Genomic DNA, 17,582 nt, shown 5'->3' with positions numbered 1-17,582 from the left:
TCTCGACTACAGCAAGAAACCGCATACGACTCATGGGCTGCTGACCTTCCTGACATCCAACCACGCGACAAGGTTCGCATCCACCTCCTGGCTGGTCTGCGCCTGCTGTCGTTCTAAAGCAGGTGGCCCCCCGCTCCTTCCTGGTCCACTTACCGGATGGGTCCATTCGGTGCCACAACAGACGTGCTCTTCGCCTGGTTCCAGGGTCGTCACGGGATCCTCCGACCAGCTCTTCTACTGATCCCACCGTGGACTGTGTGGCGCTTCCGGTCGCTCTGCCTGCTCCTGACAGTAATGCTGCCCTCCCGACTCCTGAGGCGCCAGCCATTGCCCTACCCTTGAGGCGGTCAACCAGAGTTCGTCGCCCACCTCAGAGACTGAACTTATGAACTCTGCACACATGTGGACTTTCTAAAATGTTCTTTTTCCCATATCCTTTATTGTTGCATTTGTTATCTAGTGATTTGCAAATAGGTTCGTTGGTTGTTCCAGTTCATGGTAGTCATCTGCACCAGACACCTTCCTCTGTAAATAGTCTTGTTCCCTTTATATAGCCTTGTACATATGTCTTCGCACCTCACACGTACCTAGGTACATCCTCCACACACCCACTCTATTTATTAGCACATGCCTAGATTAACATTTTTTTATAAAAGGGGGGATGTCATAATATATACCATATATCATGGTGCAGACACACATAGGGACCAATCAACATGTACAAACACCGCAGCCAATCACCAGTTCGAATACACACACTATAAAGGCAGAGGGCACCACAGTTCCCGCTCATTCTGGGTGCTGCCTCTGAGTGTAACAGGAACTTATTCAGCCCAGCACGGACTCACAACATGTGCTGAGAGAATCAACTGGTTCAGACAAGGCTTAGGTCTCTAGTTCAAGTTAGCATTATTTAGACCCACAGTCCTCATGCGTTAGTTAGTTAGAAGTAGTTAATAAAATTGAGTTGAACCTTCATTAGTGTTGGAAGTGCCTGTTCATCTCTCAAGCCTACTCTAGCCAACACATCAAATAAGACTAGTCGTCGGGTGAAGATGCTAAATTGGAGAAAGGCTAAATGAAACAATATTCAGCAGGAACTAAAGAATTTAAATTGGAGGTGGCTATTTGAGGATAAATCAATATCTGACATGTGTGAGTCTGTCAAATTTCACTTGATTAGAATTCAGGACCAGCGTGTGCCTGTGCGGATGAAAGATAAGTATGGAAAGTTTCGGGATCCTTGGATAATAAAGGATATTGTGAGCCTGGTCAAAAAGATAAAGAGAGCATTCGTAAGTCTCAAAGGCTGAGAGCAAATGGAGCCCTTGAAGAATATAAAGAAAATAGGAAGGAACTTAGCAAGGAGTCAGTGAGGCTAAAATGAAAGTCCTTGGCAAACAGGATTAAGGAGAACCCCAAAGCATTTATAAAGAGCAGGAGAGTAGCCAGGGAAAGGATTGGCACACTCAAGGACAGAGGAGAGAGTTTATGCGTGGAGCCAGAGGAAATCGGCAAGATACTAAATGAATACTTTGGATCCGTATTCAACAAAGAGGACTTGGTGGGGAAGAGTCTGTCGATAGTCTGGGGCATGTCAATATCAAAAAAGAGAAAATACTGGGACTCTTCAAAACCATTTAGGGAGACAATTCTCCAGGGCCTGATGCGATCTATTCCAGAGTACTGAGGGAGGCAAGGGAGGAAATTTCTGGGGCCTTGACAGAAATCTTTTTATTGGCTACAGGTAAGGTCCAGAGGACTGGAGAATAGCCAATGTTGTTGATTCATTTAAGAAGGGTAGCAGGGATAATCCAGGAAATTATAGATCCGTGAGCCTTACGTCAATGGTAGGTACATTATTGGAAAAGATTGCTGGGGACAGGATTTACTCACATTTGGAAACAAGTGGACTCTTTAAACAGTGGATAAAAGCAAATTACTGCGGATGCTGGAATCTGAAACGAAAGGGAAAATGCTGGAAAATCTCAGCTTGTCTGGCAGCATCTGCAGGGAGAGAAAAGAGCTAACATTTTGAGTCCGATGACTCTTTGTCAAAGCTCATATTTTTTTTGATGTTTAGTGGTCTGGTCATGGTCCAGGGGGAGGTAAGAGGAACTTTCGGAGAGCTTTGTTATATACAGCTTTGACAAAGAGTCATCGGACTCGAAACGTTAGCTCTTTTCTCTCCCTACAGATGCTGCCAGACTTGCTGAGATTTTCCAGCATTTTCCCTTTCGACTCTTTAAACATGTTCTCCTTTATCCTATTTGCCAAAGACTTTTCATGACATCTTTTAGCCTTCCTGACTCCTTGCTTAAGTCCCTTTCTACATTCTTTATATTCTTCAAAAGCTCCATCTGTTCTCAGCCACCTAGACTTTACAAATGGTTTTGTGAAGGGGAGCTTGTGTCTCACTAACTTGATCAAGTTTATTGAGGAAGTGGCGGAGGTTGAGGGGCGACCTGATAGATGTTTACAAAATTATGAGTGGATTGGACAGAGTGGACAGTCAGACGCTTTGTCCCAGGGTAGAAAAGTCAATTACTGGGGGACTAAGGTTTAAGGTGTGAGGGGGAAGTTTAAAGGAGATATGCGAGGCAAATTTTATATACAGAGGGTGGTGAGTTCCTGGAACCTGCTGCCGGGGAAGTGGTAGAAGTGGATTCGATAGCGACGTTTAAGAGGCATCTTGATGAATACATTAATAGGATGGGAATAGAGGGATGCAGACCCCGGAAGTGCAGAAGGTTTTAGCTTAGACAGGCATCTTGATTGGCACAGGTTTGGAGGGCCGATAGGCCTGTTCCTGTGCTGTACTGTTCTTTATTCTGTGTTTGTTCTTTATGGCAGATATCTAGGGCTCAAAACAGAAGAAGCCCTAGAGTTGTATAGAATGTGCAAGAGGGAACATAAAAAGGAAATTAGGAGAGCAAAAAGGGGACAAGGAAGGATATTGGTAGGTAAAACAAAGGAAAATCTTAAGTTGTTTTACAAGTACCTTATGGGTAAAAAGATAATTAGGGAAAGAATAGAACCCATTAAGGACCACAGTAGTAATTTGTGAGTGGAGCTGGAGTACGTATGGAGGGTTCTAAATGAAAGCTTAGTGTCAGTGTCCGCTCGTGAGAAGGACAACGTTGGTATAGAAATCAGGGAGAAGGACTTATAAAATTTAAGAGATTAATAGAGACAGAGAGGAGATTCTGAGTGGTCTGGCATGCTTAAAATGACACAAACCTCCAGGACTGGATAAAATATATCCCAGGCTTTCGAATGACGCAAGGGAGGAAATAGTAGGGGCGCTGGCAATCATTTTCAATTCCTCTCTGGCTACAGGAGAGGTGCCGGAGCACTGGAGTAGAGCTAATGGGGAGAAGGTAGGAAGGGATATACCAGGAAACTACAGGCCAGTAAATCTAACCTCAGAAACTGTTGGAAGAAATTCTGAGACACAGAATTAATCTGCATTTGGAGAAGCAGGGAGTAATCGCGAACAGTCAGCATCATTTTGTTAAGAGGAGGTCAGGTCTGACCAACTTGACTGAATTTTTCGAAGAGGTGACCATGTGTGTAGATGAGGGAAATGCATTTGATGTAGTCTACTTGGAATTCAACAAGACCTTTGATAAGGTTCCACATGGGAGACTGATAGCAAAGGTAAGAGCCCATGGAATCCAAAGGCATTTGGCAAATTGTCTGAGTGGCAGGAAGCAGAGGGTGATGGTCGAGGGTGTTTTTCTGACTGGAAGCCTGTGATCCCGCAGGGATCAGGAGAGGGCTTTTGCTGTTTGTGGTTTATATAAATGATTTAGATATGAATGTAGGAGAGTTGATCATTAAGTTTGTGGATGATATGGTGGGTGGTAATTAGTGCGGAGGATAGTTTTCGATTACAGGAGGTTATAGATGGGCTGGTCAGATGGGCTGATCAATGGCAAGTTGAATTGAATCCAGAGAATTGTGAAGTGATGCACTTGGGCAGGACAAACAAGACAAGGGAATACATGATAAACGGCAGGACCCAGGGAAGCACCAAGGATCAGAGGGACCTTGGTGTACATGTACACCGGTCTCTAAAGGTCATACAGCAGGTAGAAACAGTGGTTAAGAAAGCATATGGTATATTTGTATTATTAGCTGAGGCACAGAGTTAAGAACAGGGAGGTTATGCTGGAACTGAATAAAACATTGGTTAGGCAACAGTTAGAGTATTGTGTGTAGTTCTGGAATCTACATTATAAGTAGGGATGTAATAGCATTGGAAAGGGTGCAAGGGAGATTTACTTGAATGTTGCCTGGGCTGGAGAGTTTTAGTTATGAAGAGAGATTGGATGGACTGGGATTGTTTTCCTTGGAGCAGAGGAGACTGAGGAATGACATGATTAAGATGTATACAATTATGAGGGGCATAGTTAGAGCAGACAGGAAGAAACTTTTCCCCTTGGTGGATGTGATTTGATTTATTATTGTTACATGTATTAGTATACAGTGAAAAGTATTGTTTCTTGTATGCTATGCAGACAATGCATACCATACATACATGTGTCAATGTCCAGGTGGCATAGATTTAGAGGGAATGTGAGGGAAAGCCTTTTCACCCAGAGAGTGGTGGGAGTTTGGAACTCGCTGCCTGAATGGGTGGTGGAGGCAGAGACCCTGATAACATTTAAGAAGTATTTGGATGTGCACTTGTGATCCTAAGTCATACAAGGCTATGGACCAAGTGCTGGAAAACGGGATTAGGATAGGTAGGAAGTTCTTTTTGACTGGCACAGAAACGATGGGCTGAAGGGCCTTTTCTGTGCTGTATGATTCTATGACTCGACAGCTCTAAGATTAATCTGCTCACAAACTGTTTTTTAATCTTGGGGAATGGTGAGAGTGACAATTTTGCTGTGGAGAACAACCAGAGCCAAAGCGATGGGTGGCCCAGTGCTCAGGGGTGGAGGAGGTGTGGAAGGGCAATAACAGTAGGGGATTCGTGAGTGAGAGAGTTTCTGTGAGAATGTTTCTGTGGTTGTCGATGTGACTTCAGGATGGTGTGTTGCCCTCCAGGTGCCAGGGTCAAGGAAGTCACGGACCTGCTGCAGGGCATTCTGAAGGGGAAGGTTGAGAAACCAGAGGTCATGACCGATGTTGGGACCAATGACATAGGAAGAAAGATAAATGAGGTCCTGCAGGCAGATTTTAGGGGCTGGGTAGGAAATTGAAAAGCAGGATGTCAAAGGTAAAAATCTACGGATTATTCCAATTCCACGCAATGGTGAATACAGGAACAGAAGGATTCAGCAGATGAATTCGTGACTGGAGCCATGGTGGAGGAGGGAGGACTTTCTGGGCACTGGGACCATTTCTGGGGAGGTGAAATCTGTATACATTGAATGGGTTACATCTGAACAGGTTTTATAATAAAATGGCAGCAGGATGAGAATCTGTGTAAGGAGTCAGAGGAGGGGGAAAGAAGATTAAGAACAAAAGACAGAAAGGGGAATAAGAAAAGTGATAGGCAGAGAAACCAAGGGCTAGAATAAAACAGGGCCATCGTGAAAAATAATGGGAAGCCTCAAGGCTTTACGTCTTAATGCAGGGAACATCCGCAATAAATAGATGAATTAATCGTGCAAATAGATATAAATGTGTATGATAGAGTCAAGATTATGGAAATATGGCTGCATGGTGAATAGGGATTGGAACTGAATGTTCAGGGGTATTCAGTATTTAGGAAGGACAGTTAAAAAGGAAAAGGTGTCGGAGCTGCATTACTGCTTAAAGAGTAATATACGCAATAGTGAGGAAGGATATTATCTCTGACTGTGTGGAATGTGTATGGGGAGAGCTGAGGAGAATCAAGAGGGCAAAACACATTAGTGGGGTTGTATATAGACCTGCAAGTGTGGTGATGTTGGGGGATGGCATTGAACAGAAAATTAGAAACACATGCAATCAAAGGACATCTGCAATTATGGATGGAATGAATCTGCATATAGATTGGGTAAATCAAATCAGTCATAATACCGTAGAGGAGGAATTTCTGAAGTGTGTATGGGTTGATTTTCTGGACCAATACATTGAGGAACCAATGAGAAAACAGGCCCTGATTTGGGCCTGCTTTCATCTTTAGCTCATAACAATCCCCAAGTGGTTGGCCTCCAGCCCTGACCTGTGGAAATCGTTTTCCACTCACGAGGTTGGCTGTTGCTGGGGAGATCAATGATGACTTCCCCATGGTCCTCATGGGGCTTATAACACTCCACCCCCCAAAATTCTGAACCTCCACCTTCAGCTGCCAATGGTGTGGGCATTCTGCGCCACTTTGCCCTCAGCATCGTTTATGCCTGGCTTTGGGTCAGATGGAGTATATCAAGTAGCCGTTTCCTGGCTGACCACTGAAGAGATACTAAGCGATACTGCTGGGACTTCAGTGTCAGACATGCTGTTGTCCACCAGCGCAAACATCTCTGTGTCCATGTCAGGTCCTAAGTCATTGTCCTCTTGTTGGACCAGGTACGTCTACCCGGACCGCTGGGCCCTCAGACTAAGGGAAGGTTCATGGTGCGGTGAAGTCAGGTGTCCCGATGGGTGGGTTCCCGCTTTGTTAAGTGATCCAAATGTTTTTTCTGTATCTACCCTTGAACCTGGACTTTATTCAAGATGGTGCTCGGCCGTTCCAGTAGCACATCCGGAAGCCAATATGTCCCATCACCAAAAGTATGAGCAGATACGTCATCTCCAGTGTGAAACGCCTGCTCTGGTGCCCTCAAACCATGAGGTGCCTCTCCCGTGATTCCTATTGCCGTTTGACTTTGGTACCGAGACTCGAAAAGATCAGACTCAGCTGTGTCCTCAGCCGTCGACCCATCAACAGCTCGACTGGGCCGATCCCTAGTGTCATATGCGGCGGTGTACGATAGATAAAAAGGAAGCGCACCAACCATGTGTACATGGACCCCATCGACTGCTTCTTCAGATGAAAGCGAATCACATTGCTGCTAATGGTGGCAGGTCTACAAGCAATTGAACTGTATAACTCATATGTGTTCGATAATGAGGAGGAGCGCAAGAAATATGATGAAGTTGTGAGGCACTTTGATAAACATTGTTCCCTAAAAAGAATGATGCATTTGAGCGATTCATGTTCAGCATGTGTACCCAAAAACCTGGTGAATCATTTGACAGTTTTATCACTGACTTGAGGCTGAAGGCCCATGCGTGCAATTTCAGCAGCCTGAAATCTTCGTTGATCCGCGTCCACATTGTCTTTGGTGTAGCTAACGATAAGCTCCAGGAAAGGTTTTTGCAGGAAGAAGAGGGACAAGAATGTCCGAACAAGAATGATGAAAACAAAATCTTAAGGAAGACTGAAGGTCATAAGAAATCTCCTGAAACCATTAAAACTAGATTGAAATGGATGCTGGTACTGAACAATTTTCTATTACAAAGTGACTTTGGCCCGAAAGCAAGAGCCAACCTTGTGAGTCGGTCTGCTTTGCAAAAGCTGAATGTGCAGCGGAAAGTTGCTGATTGGCCAGGGCTGCCGGTGGACTTCGGAACAAGAACAATGGAGACCTTCAGTGTCTGAGAACTGGTGTTATCCATGGCAGATATGAGGCACACATTACTGTTTAATATTGTAGACATGGACATTGACAAAGCCTCCAGTCGCCACATTCAAGCACCTGTTCGGATACACAGAGGGAGAATTCAGAATGCCCAAATTATCTAACAGCACCTCTTTTTGGGACTTGTGGGTGGAAACCAGAGCACCCGGAGGAAACCCTCGCAGGCACTCCGCGCAGACAGTAACCCAAGCAGGGAATCAAACATGGGTCCCTGGCACTGTGAATCCACAGTGTTAACCACTGTGTCGGGTGGTAAGCAACTCGGAGACTGAGCCAGAGAAAGAGCTGATAACAATCTCAACCTGCAGCTTCACAGACCACTCACACATTCTTGAATTTGACCAAGATGACCCAATACCTGGATCATCACGACCAGAGAGCATCGTAATCTCGAGTGATAAAGAGCAAGCGAGTGATGCTCCAGCGAACCAAGAAGGAGTGGTGCTATTGCCCCAGTTCCAACCTTCACTCAGGCACCAGAAACCGATGCTCTCCAACATGTCGGTGAGGCCACAGAAGTGGGCATGGTCACACCACCCAAAGATGACACAACAGCCCCTCAGGGTGCACCTGAAACTCTGCAGACCTCTGAGCACACGGTAAAAACCAGCACCATACCAGAGGCTGCCAAGCCAAAACACAAGAGCAATAAACACATGAAACTGCATCATTATGTTCTCAAACTAAAGAGGAGAAAGAGGAGAAGACCGGAAAAGCCAGCTCATCCCACTAGCAAACCAGCAATGGAAAAAATGAGAAGCAGCAAACAGCGTCACTTCAGGAAGCGCAAAAGAAAGAGGCTGGTGACACAAGTGTGGCAATCATGGGCACAGGCCTTCCAAAGGCACAGAACAAAGAGAAAAAGAAACAAGAGACTAGCACGTAAACTTCGAAGAGGCTGGCAACAGCTTGAATGATCACAGAGGTGATGCCGTGAGGGAGTCACAATGACCTGTGCAAAAGTGACAGATGTGGTGTTTTTTGTGCTGCTTATTTCAAGATGGTTGGAGCAGTGTTCACAAAGACCACAAAATAGCTTTAACTTAAACAAAACTATAAATTTATTAACACTACTAACTTGGATTCGAAATGTACTCCAAAAGAATGCACTGCTGTTTATTAATAACATCTAAACTACACTAATCTACAGCTAATCTGACCACTGGTTTAAACTATGATCAGCACTCACTTACACTATCTGTACTTCTGACTCTCATTAGTTAACTCCTCACACACTCTCCCACAAGGCTTAGCATCACTCCCTCATATGGCTGTAACTGTAGTTCCCTTTAGTGGCTACTCTCGGCACTTCATTAATCCTTGCAGCGCCGACAGTTATGATAATACCACAACGGATACTGGCTAGGCCTATCATGTTTATGAACACCCTAGTAAAACTCATTCACATTGTTAGAAAAATATCATGAATGTATAAAGTTAAAAGATCAATATTGCTTGTGAACATATCTTAATGTTTTGTGAGAAAGGGGGATGTGGTGATATGCCTGTTAGTAATATCATAGATGGATGGTGCACGTCCTTCAACCAGTAGGTGGTGGTGCAGACACACCATGCGGATTCAAGACCGTGGTCATGTGACCAGGGACTCGCATATAAGTGGAGACACATTCGTCCATCACCAGATAGTTGTAGGAGATAGTAGTAAGTCGTGATAGGTGTTGTTCCAGAGGAGTATAAAGGAACTCTATGATAACTTGCTCGGTAAAAGATCATTATCTTACCACATGTGATTCAATAAAGATCCTGGTTTGGAATGTCAAAGGGGTGGATTCTCCGCTCCCCAACAGCAAAATCGCATTCGGCGACTGGGCAGAGAATCCGTTTTGGCGCCAAAATCGGAAGCGGCGCCAGTTTTCAAATTCTTCGCCTCCCGAAAATTGGCGTACTCATGGAGTACGCCGTGCCGAGTCCAGGTCCGCGGGCTGAGTCCACCAAGGAGCACAGCGCGGCTGCTGTAGGCCTCCGCCGTGCGCGGCCTCTGACCTGGAAGCACTGGGAGCCGTATCGGCAGCTAGAACTGCGAGCTCTCTGACAGCTGCCTGCTAGCCCCCAGCAAGAAGGTGAATCTGTGGCTTTTTGACCCCAGTTTTCCTGCCGTAAAAGACCACAGTTTTCATGATGGCGTGAGGACTTAGTCCCAAAAACGGAGAAACCAGTCCAAGGTGTTTTATGGATTCCTTTGCAAGGTATAGAAGTCCAAACACAACCCCCCAGTGCCCCAACTTACCAATTACGGGGTCGTTGAGCCTGCCTCACCCCACCCTAGAAGGGCAGGACACCCCCCCAACAATCGCTGGCACAGGCAATATGCCACTCAGGCACCTTGGCACTGCCAGTGCCCCTGCAAGCTTGGCAGTGCCAATAGGACACCCTGGAGGCTCCATGGTGACACCCGGGTGGCACTGCTAGCGTGTTTGGGTGGCACAGCCAGGGTTCCAAGCTGGCAGTGCCAAAGTGCCTGGGTCGCACCACCATCGCCAGTATATAACTCTCCTCAGACGCCGACGACCACCCAGAGGCCCCCGATCGCCTGGATAACCCTCCCCCCTCCCAGTTCCATTCCGCCTGGTCCACATTTATGGAGACCAGTGCTAAACGGCGCCCTGCTGGGGTCTCCTAGCCAAGCATTTTCGAGCCCAGGCACTGGGTAGATCTTGTGTAGAAAGATTCAAGTGTGACTAATGGTCGGGATTAAGATCGCGACACCTTGTGAAATCCAATTAGATCTCTCAAAGCATGACGAGCCGAGTAGATCTTACCAGAGGCTTCTCGCTAGATTTACCAGCCGCATTGCGTCCCGAGTCAGGTACGATGCGGCCGTTAGATCGCGCCCTCAATCTTTCCATTACAGATGAACAGTAGCAGCTGTGTGCACCATCTATAAGATGCACTGCAGTAACGCACCAAGGCTCCTTAAGCAGCACCTTACAAACTCATGACCACTGCCATCTAGAAGGACAGGGGTAGCAGGTTCCCCTCCAAGTCACTCACCAACCGACTTGGAAATATATTGCCGTTCCTTCACTGTCACTGGATCAAAATCCTGGAACTTCCTACCTAACACCACTGTGGGTGCACCTACACTTCAGGCACTGCAGAATATCAAGAATGCAACTCACCACCACCTTCTGAACGTCAACTAGGGATTGACAATAAATGCTGGCCTAGCCAGCGACATCCTGTAAGATGAATTTTAAAAAACAGTCTCTCCCTCACAAGTTTGGACTGATCCCTGCACCACAACCAAAGGAAGGTGGACTGACTGCTGCCCGTATGTTATTGGAGTCACAGCAATCCCCATGATCTTCAACAGTTCCCCTGTGTAGGTTGTTAAACTCGTTTTGTTATCACGCAATGTCAGTGACAGATCCCCGTACGAAGAAGCCAAGACGTGCGGAGGTCTACATTGGATACAGAAGCCCCAGTGTCCATTTTCATCAGCATCGGGTTCCCATTCACCTGCAAGGTGACTTGGATCGGTGCGTGCCTCAGAGTCAAGACACAGTTCAATTCAATCAAACAGTCATCCTCCTCCGGGGCATCCATGTGTAAGGCCCTGGTCCAGGGTGACCTCAGTGTTTGTCGCGGACTGCGTCCCCTGTGCTGCACTGGGTTACCCTGACCCTCACGAGCCCTTTGACCACAAAGTTGGCAATGCGGACAACTCTCACCATCATTCTTGGGCGAAGTATTTCACCGGGCAGCGGCAATGCCCAGTACCCGAACTCTGCCATGGCCTTGCCTCGGGGGTTGCTTTGTCGAAGGAATTCTGGCTGGACCAACACCGTCCCATGAACTGCAGGAAGTTTGAAAAGGAGTGCGGCCCAAACTAAGGACACAGTAGTTTATGGATCCCTCACCTCCTGTACACCTTTATCTGTGTTTTCACAAGAGAAGGAATGCTCATGGCCTGTTTCAAACCTGAAGTTGTTTCCACTAACAGCTTCATCTGCGTGGTCATATTGTGAAAACCACACACAAGCCAGTCCCTCAACATCCCAGAGAGAGATGGCCTGAACTCTCAGTGTTCATCCAGATGTCGCAGTTCGATCAAGAGGACCATGAATAGTTTGTGTCACTGCTTTAGATAATGCATCTTCTTTAAATTTTATCTCATTGGCGAATGGTAGTGTCTAAAATCAGTGAACACAATGCTAAATTTGCAGATAATGTTCTCAGAATTATTGGAGTGTTGATCCAATCCGTTGTGGATGCTATATACCAACTGCACTAGATCTAATTCTTCGCTGGACTGATCACCTAATCATGAATCCAAGTCCTCGGATACAATACAAAATGGGACAGAATAAACTTCACCACCACACTCAGATCACAAGCACCACAACATTTAATGTTTGAACCTTCATAATCTCTCAGAGATATTTTGTGCTTTCTTCCAATTAGCTGAATTTTTTGATTTTTTAAATCAGTCATGCTGATTAAATTGGCATTGGCACCTGTGTCTAACTTCAATTGGACCACTGTGCCATTCACTTTAAGTGGCAGCAGTAATTTTTCCTCATCAACCGCGATAATTTTAAATGTAGTATCAGTTAGCATTTTTTAAAGTGCTTGATAATTTTGTTGCTGTCTACAAAAAAAATTCTTCTCTGTTATTACTCCAACAAACGATGATGTTTCATCACTGGAGACCGTGTCTTTCACTGTGCTGAGTGATCTGGGGTTGAGCTTAGAGTAACAATTCTGAGCAAAGTGATTTTTTCCTTTGCATCTGGAACATAGGAAGCAGAGTAACACAGTGGTTAGCACAATTGCTTCACAGCTCCAGTGTCCCAGGCTCGATTCCCGGCTTGGGTCACTGTCTGTGTGGAGTCTGCACGTGTCTGGTGGGTTTCCTCCTGGTGCTCCGGTTTCCTCCCAGAGTCCAAAGATGTGCAGGTTAGGTGGATTGGCCATGATAAATTGCCCTTAGTGTCGCAAAAGGTTGGATGGGGTTACTGGGTTACGGGAACAGAGTGGAGGTGTGGTCTTGGGTCGGTGCTCTTTCCAAGGGGCAGAGCAGACTCTATGGGCCGAATGGCCTCCTTCTGCACTGTAAATTCTATGATTCTGAAACTAGCCAAATGCTGGACACTGCCTTAATTTGTGCCTTTGACCACATCTTTTACATCGAAATACTTCATCCTGATCTTCAACCTATTCTTCATTACGAGGAGCTGCAGGAACGTTCCTGCCTTTTTAAAAAGTTTCCCGCCTTTTGGAAAAAGTGTGGCCACCGGAATGCTTTCCTCCAAGAAGCTGCCGCCATTACTAAGAAACATTTTAGCATGCTGTGCTGCTGGCTCGTGAACCTGACAATTCTTAACTGATTGTTCCAAGGACAGTTCCGATTGCCTCTGCAACCGTTCACTCAGCTTATTTTCATACACACCAAACACAATCTGGTCCTGAATCATAGAAGGTTCCACCACAGAAAAATTATAGGTTTTAGCTTTTAATTTGAAATCACTGATGAAATGATCTATAGACTCTTCTGTCTTCTGTAAATGTGATCTAAATACATAACGTTCATAAATTTCATTCTTTCTGGGGGTGCAATGTGCATCACACCTTCAAATTACTTTGTTAAAATTTTTACTACCGTCGTCGTTTGCAAATTTAAACATATTAAACACAGAAATTGTTTTGGCCCTGACGCTGTTAGGAACACCACTATCTTGCGTGAATCTAATTGATCTTCTAAATTTACTGCAGCAAGAAAAAGATTAAATTGTTGTTTAAACCCAGGCCAGTTGCTATCCACATTACCATGAAATCTGAGACTCATTGGTGGTTTCAACAACTCCATGTTGTTAATTCTTGCAGTCTGCAAAATCTTCAAATCTCTGTGGACCTCGAGGTAGGCTGATAGTTTTGTTTTTCAGTGTTTAATACTATCAAACCCTGGTACCATGTAATATTCTTGTTGGATGGCCTGATTTATATTACAAGAACACTTGTAGCTAAAGCTTTAAACAATTTATTAAAATTAACTGTAGGTCAACTATTTATAAAACATCAGATGAAGAACAATATTAACATGCACAAGCAACCTCTCTCTTCCAGTTCTTCAGTCAGTCTGAGGTCATCTGACTTTAACATTCACTGACATACTAATGAGACTCCCAGTAGTCAATTGGTGAATTACAACACAACCATGATATCATCACAGCACCTGTCCTGTTTCTCCTAGTGGGTCGACCCATGGGTCTCCTCACTTATGGATGGGCAGTCAGAGCTTGGAGATGCCTCGTGATCTATGGGTGGGATAGCTGATAGTGTCACTGGTATGGCTTCCAATCGGAGAGAGATGGTGTGTCACGAAGGGTTCCAATGGCTACAGTGCATGTTTCCATTGTTTGGGATGAACTCTTCTATCCCCCTATTTCCTATACTTTTGGACTGCACTTCTTAAGTGTGCCAGCACCTGGTGGGCCAGCGACTGAGCATGTCCATGTCCATCCTGTTGATTATACTGCTGGGGTATAAGGGTATCCAGATGGGTGAGCTGGGTGGGTTTCCACGGTGAGCAATCAGCAGTGTGAACAAGGAGGAGACTGTAAGTTGCAGCAAGGGGTGGGTTTAAATGAAATAACATAGCAATGGGAGTCTGAGCCAAGCCACTCTGATCCTGAGGGGGACATCCCGAGTCCATGCACTTGGCACTAAGCCATTCCCCGCTACTCCCTAAGGTCCAGGCAGACATCTCCCAGCAAGGATGAAAAGGTTTGAGAATTTTTTTCTCTTCTTGCTCCCCCTCAACCAACATGGCTCCCACGCCTGCTTGTAAATACTTGCACCAATTCACATCAGCCTGAGAGGCTGAGAGCATGGTGAAGGGGTGGAGCATCTGGTGACCAGCCCATTAATCATAGTCAAATCAATGCAAATTGCGGATTTTTATGGGGACACTGGCGATAGGCGTGAACTTTGAGGCAGCAGCCAGGAGAGGTCCAGAGCGTCACAACGGAACCAGCACTGGGCGCCAATACCGTTTTTTGCTGAACAGAATATTCCCCGCCCTATTGCTGCCATGGTCGGAAAGCGGAGAATCCCCCACATATATTTCCAGACTTGTTTGAGAATCAATTTACAGTGTACAGACCTCTCCTAATGTACAATTAGTGTTTTTAAAATCAAATTAATCAGGAAACATAATAATAATAGGCTGTATAGTAAAGGTTATATTACTGCACAGATGCATTTTCAGAGACTTAATTAATGAATAATTTGGGAATTATTAACAAGTCTTTAAGACCAAGCAGCAAGTTTCCCACTCAGTCACGATTGGTAACCCAGGCAACCCTTACACTGCTGTGTTTTAAAAAAATTACTTCATGGGATGTGGCCATAGCTGGCAAGGCAAGTATTTGTTGCCCATCCCTAATTGCGAACTGAGAGGCAGTTAAGAGACACTGCACTGCTGTGGACTTCGAGTCACATGCAGGCCAGATCAGGTAAGTACAGGACATTAGTGAACCAGATGGGGTTTTACAACAATTGACAATGGTTTTATGGTTATTATTAAATTCCAGATTTTTATTGAATATAAATTTCACCATCTGCCTTGGTGGGATTTGAACCTGGATACCCTGTGTTTCTGGAATATTAATCCAGTGACAATTCCACTGCACCACTGCCTCCCTCTTAAGGGAACGACCACCAAAATTACCATTCTTTTCCAATACATCTATTGATTAATTTCTTGTTCTTCAATTGTCTCATAACTGAGTCTCACTGCTCATTCAATCATTTCTGGTTGATTTCCAATAATGCAGTAATTGGTTTAAAATATCTCCCAGATTAATTCTAAATGGCTTCTTCCCGTGTTAGCTAATAACATGAAAGACCATGGCCAGGATTCTCCCCTACCCGGCGGGGCGGAGGTCCCGGCGTAGGGGAGTGGCACCAACCACTCCGGTGTCGGGCCTCCCCAAAGGTGCGGAATTCTCCGCACCTTTGGGGGTTAGGCCCGCGCCGGAGTGGTTGGCGACACGCCGACTGGTGCCAAAACCGGCTTCAATGGCCTTTGACGTCCGCTCCCCGGCATCGGGGCTGGCCGAAAGGCCTTTTCCGGTTTGCGCATGCGCCGGTGCGTAAGCTGGTGCTGCCGTCACCACCGGCGCATGCGCGGTAGGGGGGTTCTCTTCCGCCTCCGCCATGGTGGAGGCCGTGGCGGCGGCGGAAGGAAAAGAGTGCCCCCACGGCACTCGCCCACCCGCCGATCGGTGGGCCCCAATCGCAGGCCTGGCCACCGTGGGGGCACCCCCTGGACTCCGGGGGCCCGCTCGCGCCGCCAATCCCGGGTGGCGGAGAATTTCTGCCACGGCGGGGGCGGGATTTTCACCAGCCCCGGGCAATTCTCCGACCCTGCGGGGGGTCGGAGAATTTCACCCCATATTCACCAACTAAAATTATTGATTTTTAAAACTACCAACATACTACACAGCAGATCAGCCCACTCCCCTGCCATCGGATTTCATTCCCCTGATTGTTGTTCATAGAATCCTTACAGTATAGAAGGAGGTCTTGCGGCCCATCAAGACTGCACCGATTCTTGGAAAGAACAGCCGACTCATGGAGACTCAATGATTGGTGATCTGCTCAGGGGGATTTTGGGAAGACGCCAAGTTAAATGATTTCTGGTGCTGTAATGACTCTGATGTGGATCGGTGTACTGGCCGCAGGTGTAAGTGTTGGATCACACCCAGAATAGAGCTGGAGACTTTTCCATGTCTGATGATGAGCTTCTACTTTTCCATCACAAACACATCGAGTGAGATTCCATCACTGTTCTCGGGGGTTTCAACATCAGCACATACTGTTCAAATTATGTAAACTTCACCTGACCTAGGGCGCTCTAGCAGGTTCATGGTTATGGGTCATTGTCTCATTTCTGATTTACTTACATTGCTGGAGACTGCGAAAATTCATCCCCACTATGTTATTTATTGACAGATATAGAAACATAGAAAATTGGGAAAAGCGTAGACCATTCAGCCCTTTGAGCTGCTCCACCATTCACAATTGCTCCAACTCAGAGTCACACTCTCAGGTTTTCCAAATACTCCTTTATACCCAACCATTTCATTCTTCAATCTCTTCAATGACTTGGCCTTCCAGAGCCGTCTGTGATAGAGAATTCCACAGGTTCATCACCCTCTGAGTGAAGAGGTTTCTCCTCACCTCAGCCCTAAATGTCCTACCTCATACCCAGAGACTGTGACACCCACCCACCCCTCCGCCCAGCCAGAGGAAACAACATCCCTGTATCCAGCCCTATCAGAATTATATACGTTTCAATGTGATCCCCTCTCATTGATCTAAATTCCAGTGAATACAGGCCCAGTTGACCCAATCTCTCCTCATTAGACAATCCTTCATTCCTAGGATACAATGTTCTTTGTGTTTAATCTGTTCTTATTCATTAACGCAGAAAGGTATAAGTGCCCGATGGGCAAATCATAAGTCAGTTGGAAGCTAATCATTGAATTGCAACTGCAGCTATTTACACAAAACCTTATTGATCTGTTTTTCACAGTTGAGTCAAGTCCGCAGGAACCTCCGCTGGGCAGTGACGTCACCCTCAGTTGTACCATCTCCAGACTCTCAGATACAGTCAGTCTTCACTGGAAACAGAGAGACTCATCTCAGCTGAACAGGAGTAAAACTGATCAGATCCGAATCAATAACACAGTCTATCTGATTGTCAAACATGGTGCAGTGGAGGATGAGAGGATGTATGAGTGTAAAGTGAAGGAAAAAGGATCTATTATTCTCACAGGAAAAGCAGATTTTTCCATGTCCAAATGTAAGTGCAGTTTCCTCACAGTGGATATAAGTGAGTTACTCGTATAAAACTGTTACTGAAAGTGGGGTCCTAAACGTCAATCAACAACACTTCATGGTGACAGTCACCATTTGGTGATCTGGTTCACA

General features: G+C 45.8%; 1 protein-coding gene across 1 annotated transcript in view; it reads left to right on the top strand.

Moving 5' to 3' along the window:
• LOC119965406 overlaps window positions 1–17,582 on the top strand; it is a 218,882-nt gene that overhangs the window by 149,076 nt on the left and 52,224 nt on the right. Inside the window, exon 10 of the mRNA XM_038796157.1 lies at window positions 17,185–17,454. Coding sequence (XP_038652085.1) covers window positions 17,185–17,454 — 270 coding nt within the window. The remainder of the gene's footprint in view (window positions 1–17,184; window positions 17,455–17,582) is intronic.

This window comes from Scyliorhinus canicula, chromosome 4 (genome assembly GCF_902713615.1).
Source record: "Scyliorhinus canicula chromosome 4, sScyCan1.1, whole genome shotgun sequence".
In the NCBI taxonomy this organism is placed as follows: domain Eukaryota; kingdom Metazoa; phylum Chordata; class Chondrichthyes; order Carcharhiniformes; family Scyliorhinidae; genus Scyliorhinus; species Scyliorhinus canicula.
This window is presented reverse-complemented; position numbering and strand designations above follow the sequence as displayed.